Source organism: Otolemur garnettii, unplaced genomic scaffold (genome assembly GCF_000181295.1).
Source record: "Otolemur garnettii isolate 467f Iridium unplaced genomic scaffold, OtoGar3 scaffold00145, whole genome shotgun sequence".
Lineage (NCBI taxonomy): Eukaryota > Metazoa > Chordata > Mammalia > Primates > Galagidae > Otolemur > Otolemur garnettii.
The window spans coordinates 3,880,612-3,900,179 of record NW_003852540.1 but is presented as its reverse complement, the minus strand read 5'-3'; the positions used below and the strand labels follow the sequence as shown (position 1 = coordinate 3,900,179).

Sequence of the window (19,568 nt, the reverse complement as noted above, 5' to 3'; positions counted from 1 at the left end):
GTCATCAGTTTTGTCAGGGGATCTCAAAGGAGAGGCAGGGACCCTATACCCCAGCTCAGTCTTCTGAGGGTCTGGGGGACTCATGACCCCAAAACTATTGGCCTTGGCTCTCATGCATAGTCTCCCCTCCTTCTGTCATAGTCCTGTCTCTCAGGGTGGCCAGAGCAGTGCTCCCATCCTCTGGGCAGGCTGTAGGTTCTTGGGGGTGTTTCCCCACTGGTCCCACCAAGATTCACCTGTGGCTCCACCTAAAACCCTGTCTTTCCCTAGTCCTTATCCCTGCCCCTGGGTTGGAGGAACTCATTTCCAGCAGGACGCTTTCCTGCTGAGGTTCTGAACATGGGTACCAGCTAAAAGGACAACAAAACACTCAAATGCTAAAGGGCCCCTGCATCAGTTCTTCTGGGAAGTCAAGGGAAAGGCAGAAATGACAAAAACTCCAGGCTAGGCAATGTTACACCCTGGCATTGAACTGCATTACGGTCTGGGCTATGTAAGCCTGGGAAGTTTCTCAAGAGCACAGGGGCCTGGCATAGAAGGATATGGGTGGGAAAGCTTTACTAGGCTTCTGCCACAGGTAGGAGGAGACGAAGATTCAGAGTGAGAACCCCTAAGACAGAACTGAGGTGAGGAAGTTGAGGGCATCAGGAGGTGAAAGGGATCCAATAGAAAGGGAAGGAGGGTAAGGAGGTGTTCTGGAAGGAGGGAGGACAAGAAGAGGGGAACTAAGAGTCTGAGGAAACTTCCTGAAGAGGGAACTAGAATGAAAGGAAGGCCAATGAGGGGAAAGATTGCAGGCGAAGGCCACCCAGGATGTATGGGGCCTGAGACCAGATGTCCCTTTCTCTACTGTTCAGGGGGAAAACAAGTGGTAAAGTGCAAGAGACCCAGACTGATAAGGGCAGAAAAGAAGAGCAGAGGATAGGGGTATGTATAAGGTTGGGGATAGAGAAGGTGGGGGTCTAGGGCTGCTGTTAGGAACATGGAACCCAAAACCCAACTTAGGTCCAGGGGAATTCAAATCTAGGCCTCAGGGAGATAGAGACACACCCTGGACAACTTCTTCGTGACATAACTGAAACTCCTTAAACACATTCAGGACAGAGGTTCTGAAGATTAAAGGAACCTAAGATTCGCCTGCATCTGATGGAAACTCTAAAACGCCTGCCATCTCTGTCAGAGAATGGCTGAGTCCCAGGGTGAGGAGGCCCTCCCTCAGCCTTGAAATGAGACAAGGGGAGGGAGAGAGGCTGAGAGCTTGGGCAGCCTATCTGGCTTGCCCACCTGCTGTTGCTGTAGCCAGCCACCTCCCTACTAAATCCTGGCAGCCCAGGAGGGTCCCAGCAGCTTCCGCCCGACCCTTGGGAGGGGCTCTGTGAGGAGCAGCTCCCCCACAGCATGGCCACGGCGTGGATTGGAAGAGGATGGTTTATTGTCTGGGTGGATTGGTGGCTCAGGCACGTGGGCATCTTCCGTGCTACACTGGGCGCCTCGTGGCCTTTCAGGAACGGTTCCATGGGGGTGGGCCCTGGTGTGGCCCCCTCAGCCCACCTGGGCCCATGTGAGGAAGGCTGGGATGTCCCGCACAGGCACGTTCCTTGTCAGTGCTTTCACACGCAGGTTCCGGTCATCAGTCAACAGCACCACCTCCCGCAGTAGCCGGATTGGCTCCTCTGTTGGCATGAGAGAGCAAAGGCCTTCACTGAGGGCAGGATGCAGAGGCACTGGCTGCCTCTTCTACCCCAAGGGGAATGTGGTCCTGGGGGTGGGGGTGTCAAGGCCAGTCATTCCTTGGCCTTTCCAGAAACAAGTCCCTTCCTTCATCCAGGTTCTCAGCCTATGGTGCCCCTCCCCTATTGGCTTAGAAAAGGCCAAGTTGGGCTTCTGCTTTGAACCTCACCTCTTGCACAGGACTGTATTCTGTCTTGTGACTGAGAGTTGCCCAAACCCACTGGCCTTCACACATCTATCTCCTAGGACTTGGAATTGAGGGAGCAAAAGCAACCTTTTGCCTTCTACTTCTTACTGCACAGCTGGCCCTTGATCACAATACCCTCTTTTTGCACAATTGCACATCTTCTCCCTCCAAAAGCTAGCAGGTTGATGCTTTAGGCATTTAGGGGTAGAGAACTGAAGAGGGAATATAAAACATATCCAGGGCTCCCAGATGGGGGGAGAAGGAACTCTGAGGAGAGGCAGGATAGGATCCTTGGCAGAACCCCACCAAGCGGGCTCTAAGTCTACAGCCAAATGATTTCCTCTATAAAAATAAAAGTAATCCACATATATGGTGAAAATGTCTAACAGTAGAGTAAAAAGAAAAAGTAGAGGGTGGCACCTGTGGCTCAGTGAGTAGGGCGCCGGTCCCATACACCAAGGGTGGTACGTTCAAACCCCGCCCCGGCCAAACTGCAACAAAAAAATAGCTGGGTGTTGTGGCAGGCGCCTGTAGTCCCAGCTGCTCGGGAGGCTGAGGCAGGAGAATCGCCTAAGCCCAGGAGCTAGAGGTTGCTGTGAGCTATTATGCCACAGCACTCTACTGAGGGCTAGAAAGTGAGACTCTGTCTCTTAAAAAAAAAAAAAAAGGAAAAGGAAAGTCAGGATTATGCTCCCAGCTCTCTGTCTTGTACCCCAGGGGTGGACTGTGTGTCCTTCCAGGTTTCTTTATACACACATTTCCAAGTACACATACTTGTATATCTAAGCTTTTCCCCACTCAAACACTGTGATCATACTAGCCATACTTTATTCAGATGTTATGTACTTGAAAGAGCTTTCTGTATTGGCACAGGTATCTTTCATTTTCTTAAGTATAATCTCTTCACTACCTCTCTTTCCCTAATTCCCTAACCTTTAACGTGTTGGAGAGAATTTAAACAGGAGCTAAGCACTCACATAGTGACAACCCCCACCCCTGGCATGCCTGCTTGGGTGGCAGGTCCACTCCTTAGTCCCAGGCTGGGCATTTCCTGACAGAGGTCCGGCAGACAGTACAGCACAGGAAATGTCCTGTGGTGCTCACTGACTGAGTGGGCTGGTGTGGCTGAGGGACTACAAATATCCATGTCTGACCTGAGCAGTTTCAGACTTGCCAGCTCCAGGCAGGGAGGCTGGGAACTGGCTTTCAGCCTGGGGAGGAGTTTGGGGGAAGAGAGAGAGGTACGTGGTAGGGAGAGAACAGAGAAGAAAGGAAAGTATGATATAGAGGCAAGGGGCTGTGGTGGGCAGAGAGGGACAGGAAGGTGGCCCTGGGTAAGGGGATGGCTTAGAGACCCTTCAACTGCCTGGGCTGGGCTCCTCTGCAGTGTGAGTATGGGCTAGTGTGCTGTGTGCGATGCTGTGGAGGCCTCCCAGCTGGCTATTGTGTCTGTGTACAGCCCCACCATTCCTGCCCTGGGCCTCAGACCAGGAGAGTCTCGAGTCTTAGGTCAGGCAACCAAGGCCCGGCATTGCTGGCAGGGGTCTGCAGGGGTTTCTGTGGATACTTTGAGACATTTTTAACAATAAACATCCTCTGTTTTGACACTGGTAACTTCACTTTGTTAGAAACCAGAGACTGTCATCTTGTCAGGCCTCATCCGCCATAATCCACATGATTTTAAAATTCAACATCGTTTACACATAAACATTTGGTGATGGTTTCTCTGTGAATCTGACAAGTTAATCTGCTAAGAATTCACACTGACAAATGGGGTTTGATTACACCAGCCGTTGCTGATGTAATTCTGATAGGGGCGGTCCCTAGGATGGCAATAGGTTCCTGAAGGCTGTTTAGGGTGTGGGAGGACTAGTAGGGCCAAAGCCAGAATGTGTCTGTGTTAAGAAAGAAACAGTTTTGAGGCTGGAGTGGAGCACAACAGTATCGGAACCACATTTCTCTATAAGGCCTTCGGCAATCCTGCTTACATCTCCATCAGAAGATACCCCCTTCTAGGAAGCTGCCCAGGGACAGAGCACAAGCTCCTCTGTTGGTTTGGCCAGGACTCCTTTTTATCACTTGAATCAGGCGTCCTCAAACTACGGCCCATGGGCCACATGCAGCCCGCCTAGGACCTTATCTGGCCCGCCGGGTGTTTTTGCCACCACTGCCTGTCCTGCTTAGCAGCCAACTTGTCCCGGGGCCCCCAGTCCGGCCCTCCAATGGTCTGAGGTACAGTGAACTAGCCCCCTGTTTAAAAAGTTTGAGGACCCCTGAGTTGAATTCTCTAATTGTAGCCCTAAGAGAGAATAAATGCAAGCCCTCTGAGGAACAGAGGTTGTGGATCTGTTATAGTCCCTGGTACAGAGACTCATGAAAGAGACAGGGGCTTGCACTAGCAGGGTGAGGAGGTGTAGCAGGAGAAGACAATTCCCAGTGGAGCCTGAAAGTCAGGGCTAGGAACACAAATGGAGAGGAGAGAGGGACCATAAGGAGAGAATAAAAACAAGAGACTACATATATGTAGACAGGAACCCAATGGTGAGAACTGTAAGCTCTGCAGATGACACTAAGCTAGAAGGCCCTAAGAATTCCTTCCAAAAGAAGGCATGTAGGAATCTTAGGAACCAGGAGCAGAAAGCCCCTGAGCATTACTAACCCTGTACATGAAGGATACCCTCAGAGCTTGAGGGTGAGGTGGTCAAGCACTTGGAAGACAACCCCAGTGGGAGCCCTTGGCCCAAAGATGGGATTCTGCTCACCAAAAACAGGTCCTGAAAACTCGGTTGAGGGTTCAGTCCTCAAGCTCTCACCTGCTTTCAACTCTAGTCAGCTTACAAAGGGCTACTGCTCGTGACCAAAGAAACTAGGAAAAAAAGCCTACTACTCACTGGGGAAGTGTCTCTGCCCAGGCCTGATATAGAGTAAACATTCAGGGGAGAACTGAAAAGGTAGCAAGGTGCACATGGCCAAGAAAAGGGAGTGCGCCCCAGGGACCCACAGGGCTGGGCTCAGAAGACTATGGCCAGAATGAGCTACACTGAATCATAAAGACATTCTTTCTGTCAGGGGGAACTCACTGAGGACCCAAGAAAGGAAATAGATGCACAGAGTGGGAAAGCTCACTGCCTGGAGCCAGGCTTCCTGGGCTAGGCTTATCCCTAGTTGGCCCAGGGTCTAGCTGACATTCCCTGAGGGTAAGGGAGCTATGATAGGGAGTGCAGGAAATTGGGCTGACCTCAGGCCTACATCGGCCCTGAACTCTGATTCCTCTGATTCTGTAGGCCAAAGTCAGCAGAGAGACCTTTCTCAGGGGCTGAGGATAAGTAGGATAAGGTAGGGCAGGGGGGATGGATGATCCTCAGGCAGAGGCAAAGCTGTACCTTTGCTGGTGGGCATGAAGTCCTTAGCCTTGTCTTTGCAGTAGTGAAGGCAGCAGGAGAGGATCAGGTCATCATTGTTACCCTGGAGGAAAACAAGTGTGAGAAGGGCCACTGGGCAGGAGGGGGCGCCATGTGGAGGAGACAGAGATATACTCTGCCTCTGGGGTCCAGGAAAGGACCATATCCCAGAGTCCCTCCCATATGTGCTCTGGCCCTGACTGGCCTGGTCTGACTGTGCTAAGAGTGATCTGGAGGATAAGGAACTCCCCCTCCTCCTGGGTCTTGATGGTGAGTGCTCCCTCAGTGGCCTAGGCTGACAGACCTTCATTTTAGCACCTCCTTCCTAGAGACCCTGTTCTGAAGGCTGGCTGCAGGCTTTCCTTTCCTGCCAGAAGTCTCACCAGCTGGCCAGTGATATCCTCACTGCGGAAGGCGATAGATTCAAGTTCGTTGCCACGGCTGGTCAGGGCCCGTAGGCAAGAGTCCCGACTCTCGAATCGCCGCTCGAGGAACTCGATGGACTTGCGGGCCTTTTCTTGTACCACGCGAGCATAGCCTCCAGCTCGATGGTCTGTCTCCTGCCCCTTGGCCAGGCCATCCAACTCATTGATCACTGATGAGACAGAGCCCCACAAGATATCAGCCTCAGCAACCAGGAATTACATCTACCTTCATCCTAGGCCTCTACTCACTTTCCCAACTAGCCCCTTCCCAGACCAAATAATCCATCCTTCTCCACAGTTTCCCCTTCCAGTGAAACTAGGACAGGAGGGGAGCTTGTGGGAGCAAGAAGTGTGTAGGGACAAGACTTTCACAGTGCCCTATCCCTTTCCACCTCTTCTCCTGGGCTCTACCCTCCTCCTGAGAGGAACTCAAAGGAGTTTTATGGAGCTGCTGCATTCAGAGGAAGAAATCTAGCCTAGCCACCTCCACTGCATTCCTTAGTTATAGGATCAAATTGAGAAGGTCCCTCAGAAGAGGCAAGGGTATGCAGCAGCTAAAGGGAAAGTGAGGCACTTATTTTGCATCTACTTGGGGCCCCAACTACAGTGGTCCTAGAGGGGCAAAGTTCTATTCTACTCTCTCTCCAGTACAGTGCAGGAAGGTCACTACAGAGTAAGGGGCAGTCACAGCTTCATTTGTAAGGGCCTTGGTATTCCTCAAAACCATACCCTTGGCACATCTACCTTCTCTGATACTAAGTGTGTGTGTGTGTGTGTGTATGTCAGTGTGTGTATGTGCCTGTCTGCCTGCCTATGTGTCTGGGACACGGCTTCATTTTCTGGTGAAGATTCTTTCCAAAATTCCAGCCAAAAGCCTGAGGTCAAGTGGGAAATATGCACTCCTTGGGGGCTCCAGGGAGTTTGGGGTCTGAGGCCTCTCCTTAGTACAATGATTCATGGCTTGGGGAGTCGGCATGAGCATGCTGTTCCATGGTGAGCCTGGCACTCATTGTCTGGGTATTCAGAGACATTTCTGGAAAGAGCCCATGTGGGAACAACTCCCACCACACACACACACCCATGAGATGCCCATGCATTCAGCAACCTGAGGCTGCAGTGTCCACATAATGTACAGCCAAGGATAGGGAATAATGGTGGAGCCAAGGATAGGGAATAGTGGTGAATGGGTGCATGGTCCAGCAAATAGAACATCAAACAGGAAAAACTGGTATTCTATCCCCAAATCTGCTTTCCTGCTTCCAAACTAAACAGGCTTCAAAGGGGAAGCCTGTTTGTGCTTCTGCACCAGGCGGGGCTTCTCAATGCTGGGGTCAGGCCTAAGGAGCACAGAGCAGGTTAAAGAGCACAAGAAAGAAGTGGGGAAGGCTGTTGGCTTAACTCTTTGCTGCTCTGGGCACAGGGCAGGAGTCTACTAAGGAAAGCATCAGTGGATAGGAGCCGCTCTTGCAGCTCCTGAGAGAGTCCAGGAACCTGCCAAGCCAGGGCAGACTCAAGGAGGCTGGCCTGTGAGGCTGCAACCGAGTTGTCAGTTCCTAGAACCCTCCATATGTCCTCTGGGTTCTCACGTTTTTCCTGCCTCCCCACCAAATCTGGGTGTCTTTACTAAACCATAAGCTCCTCAGGACCAAGGGCCACAGCTCTGCGTTTCATTGGATCTCTCAAGAGCAAGAAGACTGAACATAATAGGGGCATAATCAATGCTAGTGACTAAGAACCCTGCTAGCCTGGGGTGATGTGTGAGGCATTTTCCAAGTCTGAGGGGGCTCCTGAGATGTCAGCAACCTCTCTCAGTTATACCATTTTCTGACCATCTAGCAAAAATGTAGCCAATTCACTTTCTTTCCCCCAAAAACCTCCTGGGTAAGAATGCATTGACACATATGATCCTGAAAGGCATTCTACCCCAGAACCTGATGAGGGAAGCATGGGAGCAGGGGACAACATAATGGTCTTTACTGCTTTGCCTTGGTGACAGAAGTTGCTCTACTTTTGAAGAACATAAAACCTTCCCTTCCATCTAAAGGGCTGGATTTAAGAGGTTCTGGCCAGGCCACATGGGGAGGGGGAAGGAAGACAGGGAGGGTGGAGGCGGGGAGGAGGGCTGCTTCAGTGCCAACATTCTCAGGTGGTGCTAACGTGTTTCCCACAACCCCCCAGGGTTCTGCAGCCTCTGCAGGGGCGGATGTTTCCTGCCCTTTGTTTCCACCCCCGTTTGGCACTAAGACACTTGGGACTGGGAGGGAAGGCCCAATGGAACATCTTGGCATGCATGTCAAAGGTGGCTTGGTAGGCAGACTGCCAGTCTGGTGGCTTTTCCAGAGGACAGGGCTCTCAAACTTGGGGACATAAAAAAGCCTGGACTGCTCAATCATCTTCCAGATCCTCTCCCTCCACAGCAGAGCCATCAGCTAGATCAGCTACATTAGAAAGAAGCCCAGAGTGCAAAGCCCACACTGAGGCTGACCCACCACAGAGTATTCTAAGAACTAAGGATACCCAGAAGACAGTACAGTGGAGATAGTCCAGCTGGGCTCCTCTGGCCAAAGGGTGGAAAAGCAAGCTAGTTGGGTCCTGAGATGCTGACCCTGCACCAGCAACAATGACCAGACAGTGGTAAAGGCCCAAGTGGTAGGAATCTACACACATGAGCCAAGAGCTTGCTCTGGAGGGTTCCCATTGGCCTCGCCTTAGGGTGACATTGGCCAGAAGAATGCTACCTCGAACCAACAGAATGATCATGAAAAGCTACAAGACAATCAGCCCAAAGGCATCTAACCACTTCAAAATCCTCCCAGCCTCCCTGCCAGACCACCCAGCAGCACTGCCGTTATCTGCCAGGGCTGAGTGTTTACCAATAACGGGAACCAGCTTTGCTGTTTTACTGAAAGCTTTATAAGGATAAAAACAAGGGCTGGGTTCATGCAGCCTTTGGTTGCTGAGACACAGAAGTCCATTTGCTCAAGCAGTTTAAGCCATGGATCAGCCATAATAATTTGAACTGCTTTGATTATCAAACAATTTTCCTTGTCCCACGCATTCCCTATTTCCCTGCAAATCCTGTCTTACACACACACAGCAAGGCCCTGTCTCCCTGGCCTCTGGGCCATGGAGTGTGTATGTAGGGGGCTGCTGTACACGTGCAGGGCTGCCTTACCCTTCCCGCCTGACTCACCGATAAGGGGCACCACCAGGATGTACTTCCTGCTCTCCAGCAGCCGTGTCAGACTGGCCAGGTGGTCAATGAAGCCGTTGGTGTCTGGTACAAGGAACAGGGGTCTGATCTCAAGCTCCATCTGCCTCATCTGGCTCTGGTCCTCCAGAACAGCCTACAGGGACACAGAATGGTGAGTGAGCCAGACAGTGAGCAGGCAAGCAGGTGGGTGAGCCAGGGCCCTGACTCGATAGTGTGTCAGCATCCTGCCCTAATGGACCGTTCCCCTCACCAGGGGAATAGCCAGCCCGTCAGGAATAAGTGACAGACCCAAGGACTGAGTACAGCACTGCAATCAAAATCAACAGAGGCCAAATGGCCCGTGGAATAAGGTGTGGCTAAAACTCTGCCTAGGACTAAGAAAGGACTCTGATAGTATTGAAAATTGCATGTCTCTGAAAATAAGATCTTCTGCTCAGAATCAATGAGGGACAGTTAGATTCCTTGGATATGAAAGTGGTTTCATGTATATTATCTAGGCACCAAGTAGAAAGGGACTCTCACTCTAAACACTTGTGACTATCTACAACAGAATTTATTATTCAATACATTTCACTGTGTAGCTGAAACAATATAAAAAACAGTGAAGTTTGGCCAGGTGTGGTGTAGCTCATGCCCATTAATCCTAGCACTCTGAAAGGCCAAGGTGGGAGGCCTGCTTGAGCTCAGGAGTTCAAGACTAGCCTGAGCAAGAATGAGACCCCATGTCTACTCAAAAAAAAAAAAAAAAAAAAAAGGGCCAGGCACAGTGGCTCATGCCTATAATCCTAGCACTCTGGGAGGCTAAAGTGGGTGGACTACTTGAGTTCATGGGTTCGGGAACAGCCTGAGCCAGAGTGAGACCCCAGTTCTAAAAATAGCCAGGCATTGTGGTGGGCACCTGTAGTCCCAGCTACTTGGAGGCTGAGGCAAGAGAACTGCTTGAGTCCAAGAGTTGGAGGTTGATGTGAGCTATGACACCACGGTACTCTACTGAAGGTGACAAAGTAAGACCCTGTCTCAAAAACAAAAAAGAAAAATTAGGACACCATGGTGCACACCTGTACTCCCAGGTACTTGGGAAGCTGAGCCAGGAGGACTGGTTGGGTCCAGGAGTTTGAGGTTACAGCGAACTAGATGACACCACTGCACTTCATCTGGGGTGACAGAGCAAGACTCTGTCCCAAAAAGCAAAACAACACAAAAGCAAAAACAAAACAAAAAAAAAACCCAAACCAAAAAAAAAAAATGATGTTTAACTCAAAGGCTATAGAAAAAAAGTGATAATGACAACTAATAATTAATGCGAAATACAATCTCCCAATTTCCTGCAGTAGCAGGAATCCATGTGGTATGAGGTATTAAGATCCCATTCACGGGCTTGGTGCCCATAGCTCAGTGGTTAGGGCACCAACCAGAAGCACTGGGGCTGCAGGGTTCAAACCTGGCCTGGGCCTGCTAAACAACAACAACAACAAAATAGTCAGGTGTTGTGGCGGGTGCCTGTAGTCCCAGCTACTTGGGAGGCTGAGCCATGAGAACAGCCTAAAGCCCAAGAGCTGGAGGTTGCTGTGAGCTGTGATGCCACAGCACTCTCCCAAGAGTGACATAGTGAGACTCTGTCTCAAAAACAAAAAAACCCCAACAGCCATGATATTGAGGATTTGACAGCCTAGTCATCTGTTTAGCAGGACAAGCTAAAATGCCACAATAAAAAGTTGAAGTGCCTCCTCTGCATCATTTAATAATCTTTTCCTATAGCTCCAATTATCTATGGACACTTGTCACCTCTCAGGAAACATGTGGCCCAGTGCTTATCTGTCTCACTGACTCTCAAACCTTTCAAGGAAGCTCCATGCACATCTACACAAGCCAAATTTTCTTTTCTTTTCTTTTTTGAGACAAGTGTCTCGAGCTGTCACCCTGGGTAGAGTGCTGTGGCGTCACTGCTCACAGCAACCTCAAACTCTTGGGCGTAAGCAATTCTCTTGCCTTAGCCTCCACAGGCCCTCCACTACAGGCACCCACCACAATGCCTGGCTATGTTTTGGTTATAGTTGTCATTGTTGTTTGGCGGGCCTGGGCTAGATTTGAACCTGCCAGCTCTGGTGTATCTGGCTGGCGCCTTAGCTGCTTGAGCTATAGGCGCCGAGCCTACAAGCCCAATTTTCTTGTCTGACAGTTTTACAAGAGCAGCAGTGGCCCTTCAGGTTAGGCTCTGGGCATGTCAGTTACTACAGAACCCGGTCATTATTGCGCTGCTTCCTTTTCTGGGGACCATGGCCAAAAAGCAAACTGATCTGCTGGCATCTGTCCAGACGTGTGTTCCCTGTGTAGGGAGGCAGGGGGCACCAACACAAACCTGGGAGGGACCAGGAAAGCAGGTCCCATCCCAGCCACACCCTCTCAGGGCCTTCTGCCACACAGCAACTTGCAGGAACACAGATGCAGAAGGAGTAGATATGCGTGCCAACTGAGATGGGGCCCACAGTGCCGGGCCCTGGCCACCAACAGTCAGGGAGGAGGATGCTCAGGTTTCACTGACAGTGACAGTAAAACTGAAAGGGCATGCCTTCAAATGATGGGGGTGGCTTCTCTGTGACCTGCCAGGGACCTCTCCCTATGAGTAAGCTGTTGCTGCCACTGCCACCACAGCTGGTGGAAGGCACAGGCCACAGGATACCGGCAGGCATGAGAAATGCAGCTGGGAGGCCTTGTCTCAAGTCTTCCTATTGCTGTTACCCCAGGAGGGGAAAGAACTGCTGCTGCTGATCTCCTTCCCAGGAGATGTGGGTCACTGTTCCTCTCCAGAAGGCTGATGGAAGAGGGCTTGGGAGTCCACAGGCACTCTTCTATGGGTGTCTGCATTTCCGGCCCTTTCTGAGTGGCGCTGTGTGTGTGTGTGTGTGTGTGTGTGTGAGCACGCATACTTAGCATTTGCCCTCTATAAGCTAACATACATTCTACCAAATGTGGCTTGGGCATTTTGTAAAAACTAGAAATGGTCCCTGCTAAGGTGCAGTGAACACCTCTCTGCCCTTTTTCCTCTTGCAGAGGGAGCATCAGCATTCTTGTTGCTCATTTTTCTAGGCCTGTGTTCTCCATCTAGCTCTTCTGCATGCTTTTTGGGTACCTTAAGCTCCCAAATCTGTCTTTCTGGGTGAGGAGAACAGAACAAGCACTGACATCTGGCTTTGGGTGTTAGGGAGACTGTTGTAGTAATAGGGACTCAGGGTCCTAACTGATCACTGCATTTCTGCCACTGCACCACTGAAACTCATCTTACATCTATTTTCCTGCCTTGAGAAATGACACTCCAGCCCTGGTTTGACTCTATCATAGTAATGGAACGGGGTACCTTTTTTACCCTGTGTGATTAATTAGCTGCTAAGACCCTGTTATCATCCTACTTCTATGGCTGGCAGTAAGGCCTTTAAGCCAATTTGCCTGGTGGCAGTAGAGTTGGGGGGCCGAGAAATAAGCTGAGCCTACCTGTGTTCTGATGGCAGGACAGAAGAAAAACCTAGCCCTGACTTTCCTGGCTTCTTGGAGCTCTGGGTTACGGCCAGAAAGGTGAAGAGGCTACAACCTCTTAGGAAGGTGGCAGCCTTGCTGGGTTCTGGGGGTAAGGTAAGGTGGGGGAGTAGAGTGGGACCAAGCTATGTGAGGGTGGTCAGAGCTATGCTGCCATTATCAGTCCCAGGGACGCCCACAGACAACTTCCCTTAACCTGGCTCTGCCTAGTGAGTCACCACGCAACTGCTTCCTGTTCCCCACATACCCTCACAGGAGTCTCAGGAGATTAAATATGAGGCTGCTCCCTCTTCTCCTGGGGTACCAGTGGGCCTCTAGGGGTCACACCTGGGTCACAAGACTGGTTCAGTCCTTTTGAAGAGAACGGCAGATGGAAGAGGGCTTGGGAGTCCACAGGCACTCTTCTATGGGTGTCTGCATTTCCGGCCCTTTCTGAGTGGCGCTGTGTGTGTGTGTGTGTGTGTGTGAGCACGCATACTTAGCATTTGCCCTCCCAACTTTTCCAGATTTTACCCGTCAGATTCCTGGCAGCTGTGCACGGCGCCTGTGCCGGCCGTCACGTCCCATTCCAATCTCTGGGTCGCACGGTGAGAGAAGGACACAGGATGCGCAGGGAGTGAAAAAGTGATGTTGGTGGGGAGAGTGCCAAGTCCCCTCTCATAGCCATGGGACACTTGGGGAGAAGAGGGAAGCATACTGCTGTGGAGTTCAGAGGCCGGTAGTGAGATTTATTTTTGTTTGTATGAGTAAAAAGCTGCAGAAGCCTCTGGTGGGGGTGAGGGGTGCAAGTGGAATGCTGTGACTCAGACAGACAGGCCCTGGCCTGGACTCAAGCTTGATGACCCGGAAGGAGAGCTTCATAAGAACCTTTCTAACTGTAGAAAGGTTGGGCCATAGTGGTCCTGGAATGGTATACTGGGAACTCCAGGAAAGCATGGACCCTGTGCATCAGACTCCCGCAATAAGGACTAAGGTAGTATAAAGTTGGGAAGGTGCTAAGTAACAGCTATCTCTAAGGTATGGGAGCTTCTTGGAGCAAGCTCACAGAGAATTGGGAAAGATAATATACAATAATGCCTAAGGAGGAAGTTAATAAGCTTGGGTCTCCAGGAAGGGCTCTGTGCAGGTTACGTTCCTCTTTCTATACAGTGGGAATAATTTCATGATGCTGACCCACTGAAACTTGAGACATTTAGAATTACAAATAAGAGCAAGGCAATTAGCTGACATAGGAGTTGTATAACTTGGAGAACCCAGATTATAAAGCAGAGCCAAACCAGGAGAAGGCCTTTCTAGGTCTCCCTTCTGCTTAAGGGCTCACACAGTGTGGTGGCTGCTTCCTTCCCTCTATAACAGTGATTTTTCAGCTAGTGTGCCATGAAAAACTTTAAAGATGATTAAATTATTTTCTTTCTTTCTTTTTTCTTTTCTTCCTTCCTTCCTTTTTTTTAATTCCAGTTTTTGGCCAGGGCCGGGTTTGAACCTGCCACCTCTGGTATATGGGGCCGGCGCCCTTGAGCCACAGGCACCTTCCCCCTCCTTTTTTTTTTGAGACAAAGTCTCACTCAGTTGCTCTGGGTAGAGTGCCATAACATCGCAGCTCACAGCAACCTCAAACTCTTGGACTCAATGGATCCTCTTGTCTCAGCCTCCCAAGTAGCTAAGATTACAGGTGCCTGCCACAATGCCTGGCTATTTTTCTATTTTTAGTAGAGATGGGGTCTCACTTTGCTCAGGCTGGTCTCAAACTCCTGAGCTTGGGCAATCTATCCTCCTTGGCCTCCTGGAGTGCTAGGATTATAGGTATGAGCCACTGCACCCAGTCTAATTAAATTATTTTCAAAAGAGGTTCAAAGCACATTAGGCACATTGTTTTTTCAACTTTTTTTTGATCAACATAATTTAAGTGTGCCATGTAAACTTAACTGTAGGTTTCAGTGTGCCATGAGATAAAAAAGGCTAAAAAACATTACTTCACAGTGTGATGAAATCATTTGTCCCCAGACCTCTGTGGCCAAAGTCTTCACCAGATATTAAAAGATCCAAAACACGGCAATTTCCACACTCACTTAGTATACAGAAGTACCTAGCAAAGTGCCTGACGTATGTATTAGAAACTCAATGAATGTCAGTTCCCTTTCTGCCTGCCCAACTCTATTGTTTATTTTCACCATACCCAGAAGGGTCACTGTCTGGGGAAAGCACTAGGGTAAAAAACTGGACATAGGGAGGGGTAGGACAGAAGCCTACTGACTTCTATGACAAGACTCATAGTGCCTATGTGTGTGTATTTTAACTATGTGAATATAAATGAAAAATGAAAAAAAAAATGGAAATAAAAAGTAGGAAAAGCTGGTGAGACAACCACTGGGAGGCAGTTCCTTCTTGAGCTAGCAGAAGCTAAAGGTAGCAGGTTTTTGCTACAGAAATGAGGCAGAGCTGCCAGCAGCTTCCCTGGGAGCAGGAGGCAGCATCTCTATTTGGGATATGTTTCTTTTTTTTTTTTTTTAGACAGAGCCTCAAGCTGTCCCCCTGGGCAGAGTGCCGTGGCATTACAGCTCACAGCAACCTCCCACTCCTGGGCTCAAGCGAGTCTCCTGCCTCCGCCTCCCAAGTAGCTGGGACCACAGGCGCCCGCCACAACGCCCAGCCATTTTTTGGTTGCAGCCGTCATTGTTGTTTGGCGGGTCCGGGCTGGGGATTCGAACCCGCCACCTTAGGTGTACGTGGCTGGCGCCTTAGCCGGTTGAGCTATAGGCGCCGAGCCTGGGATATGTTTCTAGTGGGAAAACTGCTAGTCCAAATCCCTTTCTGGATGTCCAAAGTACCATAAAGCTGAACATATACTTCCTTTCTCTTTTAAAATTATAACTATGACAAGGTGTTTGCTATTTCTTATTGTTTATGAGAATTGATCTTACTTTCAAATTAGACTGAAAAGTGTTCAAGGAGAAGTGCTTATTTTTCTTGAAGTTTCTTTTACAATACCTAGCATAGAGCTCCATGTATCATAAAATCTCAAAGAACTAAATCACTGAATCTCAGAGTTGAGGGGCACTTTAAAGATAATCTAATAGGGCTGGTGCAGTGGCTCATGCCTGTTATCCCAGCACTTTGGGATGCCAAGGCAGGAGGATAAGTTGAGACCAAGAGTTTGAGACCAGCATGAGCAACATAGCAAGCAAGACCTTGTCTCAATAAAAAAAAAATAGAAAAATTAGCCAGGTATGGTCCCAGCTACTTGGGAAGCTGAGGCAGGAGGATCATTTCAGCCCAGAAGTTTGAGGTTGCAGTGAGCTATGATGACACCACTGCACTCTAGCTGGGGCAACAGAGTAACTGTCTCCAACCCCACCAAAAGGAAAATCTAACTGAATTTTAACTGGTAACTCTGTTCTGAAAAAGCCAAAGCAGTGTGCCCTTTCCTAATGGACAGGAAGTGGTAGGTCTAAGCATGAGACCTCTGAGCCTGTTTCAATAAGCAGTAAAGATGTTTCAGCTCCTGCCCTGACCATTCTGTAGGAGGACATGACCCCAAGAAGTCTGTTAGAGCAAGGGAGCCAGGAATAGCTAGAGAAAACTGGAGGCTGAGTACCAGTTTTCGAAGAAGCTGGAGCAGCCTGGGTGGGAAGGGCGGATGCCCGGCTCTGCAGGCTGATGTGCTTTCCTGCCCTGGCGTGAACGTGCCCCTGGCCTGGTAGTATGCTGGCTTCTACCCTGCCTCCGACAGCTAGGAGCCAGGGCTGAGTGTCTGCCTTCCGCTAGCTTCCATACAGGTGTGGGGGACTCTGTGCATACGCCATTGTTCCACAACAGCCCCCCCCCCCCAGCTGGGTGGCAGTGTGAATGGACTCCAGCTATATTTAGAGTGGAACTCCTGGGGCCACCACAAAGGAGTGACTGCATCTTCAGGAGGGCGGGTGGGCGGGAAGGGGATAGGGGAGTGAAGCTATTTTCAGAACACATGTCATTGCTGGCTACAGAGCAAGACTGTGGCCATAATGCAGAGGGAAACAATAGCTGTGGCCAGAGGAAGAGCCTGTTATGTTTCAGGTGGGATGTTTGCAACTGCTCAGGAAACCTGACCCCGCCCGACGGCAGCACAAATCACAGCAAAGCCTGGTGGAGGCAGTGAGGAGGTGGGGGATTCACAGGGCCATGGCCAGCATGAGGTGCCAAGAGGCCACGCCTCATGCCTGGAGGAAGATTTTCAATGACTGCTTTGCCCTGGGGGCCTGGTTAGGAATGAAACACTTCTGACCAATTTCCCATACAAACCATATACCCTGCTTTGGTCTCTGGACACCTCTCAAGAATGGCAATGGGAATGAAAGGAACTTAGGCAAAAACCAGCAAGGTGGGCAGGACCAACTCCAGATGAGGCGCTGTCTCAAACAAGGCAAAGCCTGGGTTGAGCTGCGCAGTGTGGCCTCAAAGCCCTGGGTGGGCGGACTTGGCACCCCCAGCATCCAGGGGCCTGCCGGGGTGCTGTAGCTCCAGCTGCATAGGCCCTGAGAGCTCCCCACACCCCTTTTCTGACCTCCAATCGGCCCCACTCACCAGCCTCTGTGCAACTCCGGAAGCAGGGAGGGACAGGCTGCGGAGGGAGGCCAGGCCTCACCTCCCCCAATCTCACAGATGAGCTTAGGCCCAGGGGTCTAGGTAAGAGCAGGGAAATGGGGGTGTAGCTACAGCCCCAGATCTCACATGGTCTTTATAGCCACCATGGGGGCCAGGAGGATTTTTTCAACCCCATCTTCATATCCCCTTCCCCAAACATGTGTGGTTCCTGTTTTGCTGCATCTGTAAAAGGCACTGGGAGCTGGGGACTTGCCTTACACCTCTCGGTTAACACTCTGGAGACTGATGGAGTTCAGAGCAGTGTAATTTACAGCCCATCTCTCCGATCTTAATTCACTCGATGCTCCTTTCTTCCTTATTGTATTAGTGTGACCCAGGTACCTGCCAACAATAATGGCCTCTCTAGCTAGGAGCCTCTCTTCCACTCCCAGGACAATTTATACTTTTTCTTTGGGATTTTCCCCCTTTAAATTAAACAAAAAGAGGAAAAATAAGAAAAGGTTAACATGGGTTTGGAGCGCTGAAGCCCCCGTGGTTCTGGGCAGGGAGCCAATGGCCCGAGGGCACACACATGTGTGTGCTCTCCCAGAAGGGCCTTCACCGGCCCTGTTTTACAGCCACCTCGGCACAGACTCCAGGGTTCACGCATATGGCCAGACAGATGTGTCTGGCTTACGTTCAAGGCTGGAAAATGAAGAATTATGGAAGTGAAGGGCCCCGGGCATTAAAGGGGGGGGGGAAGGGAAGGGGGGAATTTTTCCTCTGCTGAGAAATCCTCCTGTGGCTGTGAGGCTGGAGGAAGGAGGCTGACAGGAGGCAGGGCAGCCAGTCCGGTAAGAGTGGGGCCTGTTCTTAAAGGGGCCACAGCAACCACAGCTTGGGCTGACTCAAGGCAGGTCCTTAGTGCCTGGGCCTGAGCAGCCTCCTTAGAAGGAGCTGATGATGAGCAGTTGGGCTATCTGGACAGGGCCAGCTAGGCATTGTGAGTCAAATCTTAGTTAAGACCTCCAATTTCTGAGGTACTGTTTGTCTTTGGAGAGGCAAAGCTGAACACAGCACTCTAGGTAGGGATGGATTCCCATGGCATATGAGCTCCCACAGCATCTCAGACTGTCCATTTGTATTGACAGCCACTCACACTTGAAATCACATGTTTAAAGACTAGTTTCTCCACTACATTGTACACTTTGAAATGTGACTTTTTTGTTCATTCCTGTGTCCCCCAGTCACTAGCATAGTAAATGCTCAATACCATTTACTAAACCGAAATAAAGACATTATTCCTGATTCTAAGGAATTCACAGTATAGTATGGGAAACAAGTCCAGAAATAACTGTAACATGAGGCATCATAGCAGTTCCACAAATGAAGAATAAATCAATGCTGCAGGAATACTGAGCAAAGAGAGATGAATTCCTCTTGGGGGGAATCAGGGAGGGCTCTACTGGGGAGATGGACTTTCATCTAGGGATTGAAGGAAGAATAGAATTTCAACAGGTAACAGGAAATACAGAGCAAATAAAAAGAGTGCCTTGGTTTAAGGGACTGCATTAACAAGGACCAAAGAATAGGAAAGTACAGAGGGTGTTTAGGGAGAGTGATGGGAGAGGAAGGTTAGTGTCGTCATTCAGGCAAAAGACCTTCATGTCCAGTTAGGCATGTTATGTGCTCTGTGAGTCATTTTGACACCTTACAGCAACTCTAAGAGGTAGATGCCATTACCATTAAATTATTATTATTTTCTTTTTTTAGAAATGAAATCTGGCTATATTGCCTATGCTGGATTGCAGTGGCTATTAATGGGTGTAATCAGCACACAGCAGCCTTGGTCAAGCAATCCTCCTGCCTCAGCCTCTAGAGCAACAGGAACTACAGGCATGTACCACCATACTTGGCTAAACTTTTTTTTTTTTTTTGAGACAGAGCCTCACTTTGTTGCCCTTGGTAGAGTGTTATGACGTCACAACTCACAGCAACCTCCAACTCTTGGGCTTAGGTGATTCTCTTGCCTTAGCTTCCTGAGTAGCTAGGACTACAGGTGCCCACCACAATGACGGGCTTTTTTTTTTTCCTGCAGTTTTTGTGTTTGAACCTGCCACCTCTGGCATATGGGGCCAGTGCCCTGCTCAAAGGCACCCTACTCCTTTGAGCCATAGGCGCTGCCCTGCCTGGCTATTTTTGTTGCAGTTGTCACTGCTGTTTTAGCTGGCCAGGGCTGGGTTCAAACCCACCACCCTTGGTATATGGGGTCGGTGTCCTACTTACTGAGCCACAAGTGCTGCCCTAAATTTTTAACTTTTTGTAGAGATGGGGTCTCACTATGTTGCCTAGACTAGTCTCAAACTCCTGGCCTCAAAAAATTCTCCTGCTTTGGCCTCCCAAAGTGCAAGGATTATAGGCATGAGCCACCATGCCCAGTGGGGTTAGACTTTATTTTACTAGCCAAGCAAAGGCAATGATGATTTCTGAGCAGGGGAGCTGATCTTTTTTTTTTTTTT

At 49.9% G+C, this 19,568-nt stretch overlaps 1 protein-coding gene across 1 annotated transcript in view; it reads right to left on the bottom strand.

Moving 5' to 3' along the window:
• The window catches only part of LOC111721738 (telomerase-binding protein EST1A-like), a 26,680-nt gene continuing 7,112 nt past the window's right edge, over window positions 1–19,568 (bottom strand). The window contains exons 3-6 of the mRNA XM_023518700.1: window positions 8,938–9,091; window positions 5,703–5,914; window positions 5,302–5,383; window positions 1–1,673 (exon numbers count right to left, since the gene is read on the bottom strand). Coding sequence (XP_023374468.1) covers window positions 1,543–1,673; window positions 5,302–5,383; window positions 5,703–5,914; window positions 8,938–9,091 — 579 coding nt within the window. The 3' untranslated portion in view covers window positions 1–1,542. The remainder of the gene's footprint in view (window positions 1,674–5,301; window positions 5,384–5,702; window positions 5,915–8,937; window positions 9,092–19,568) is intronic.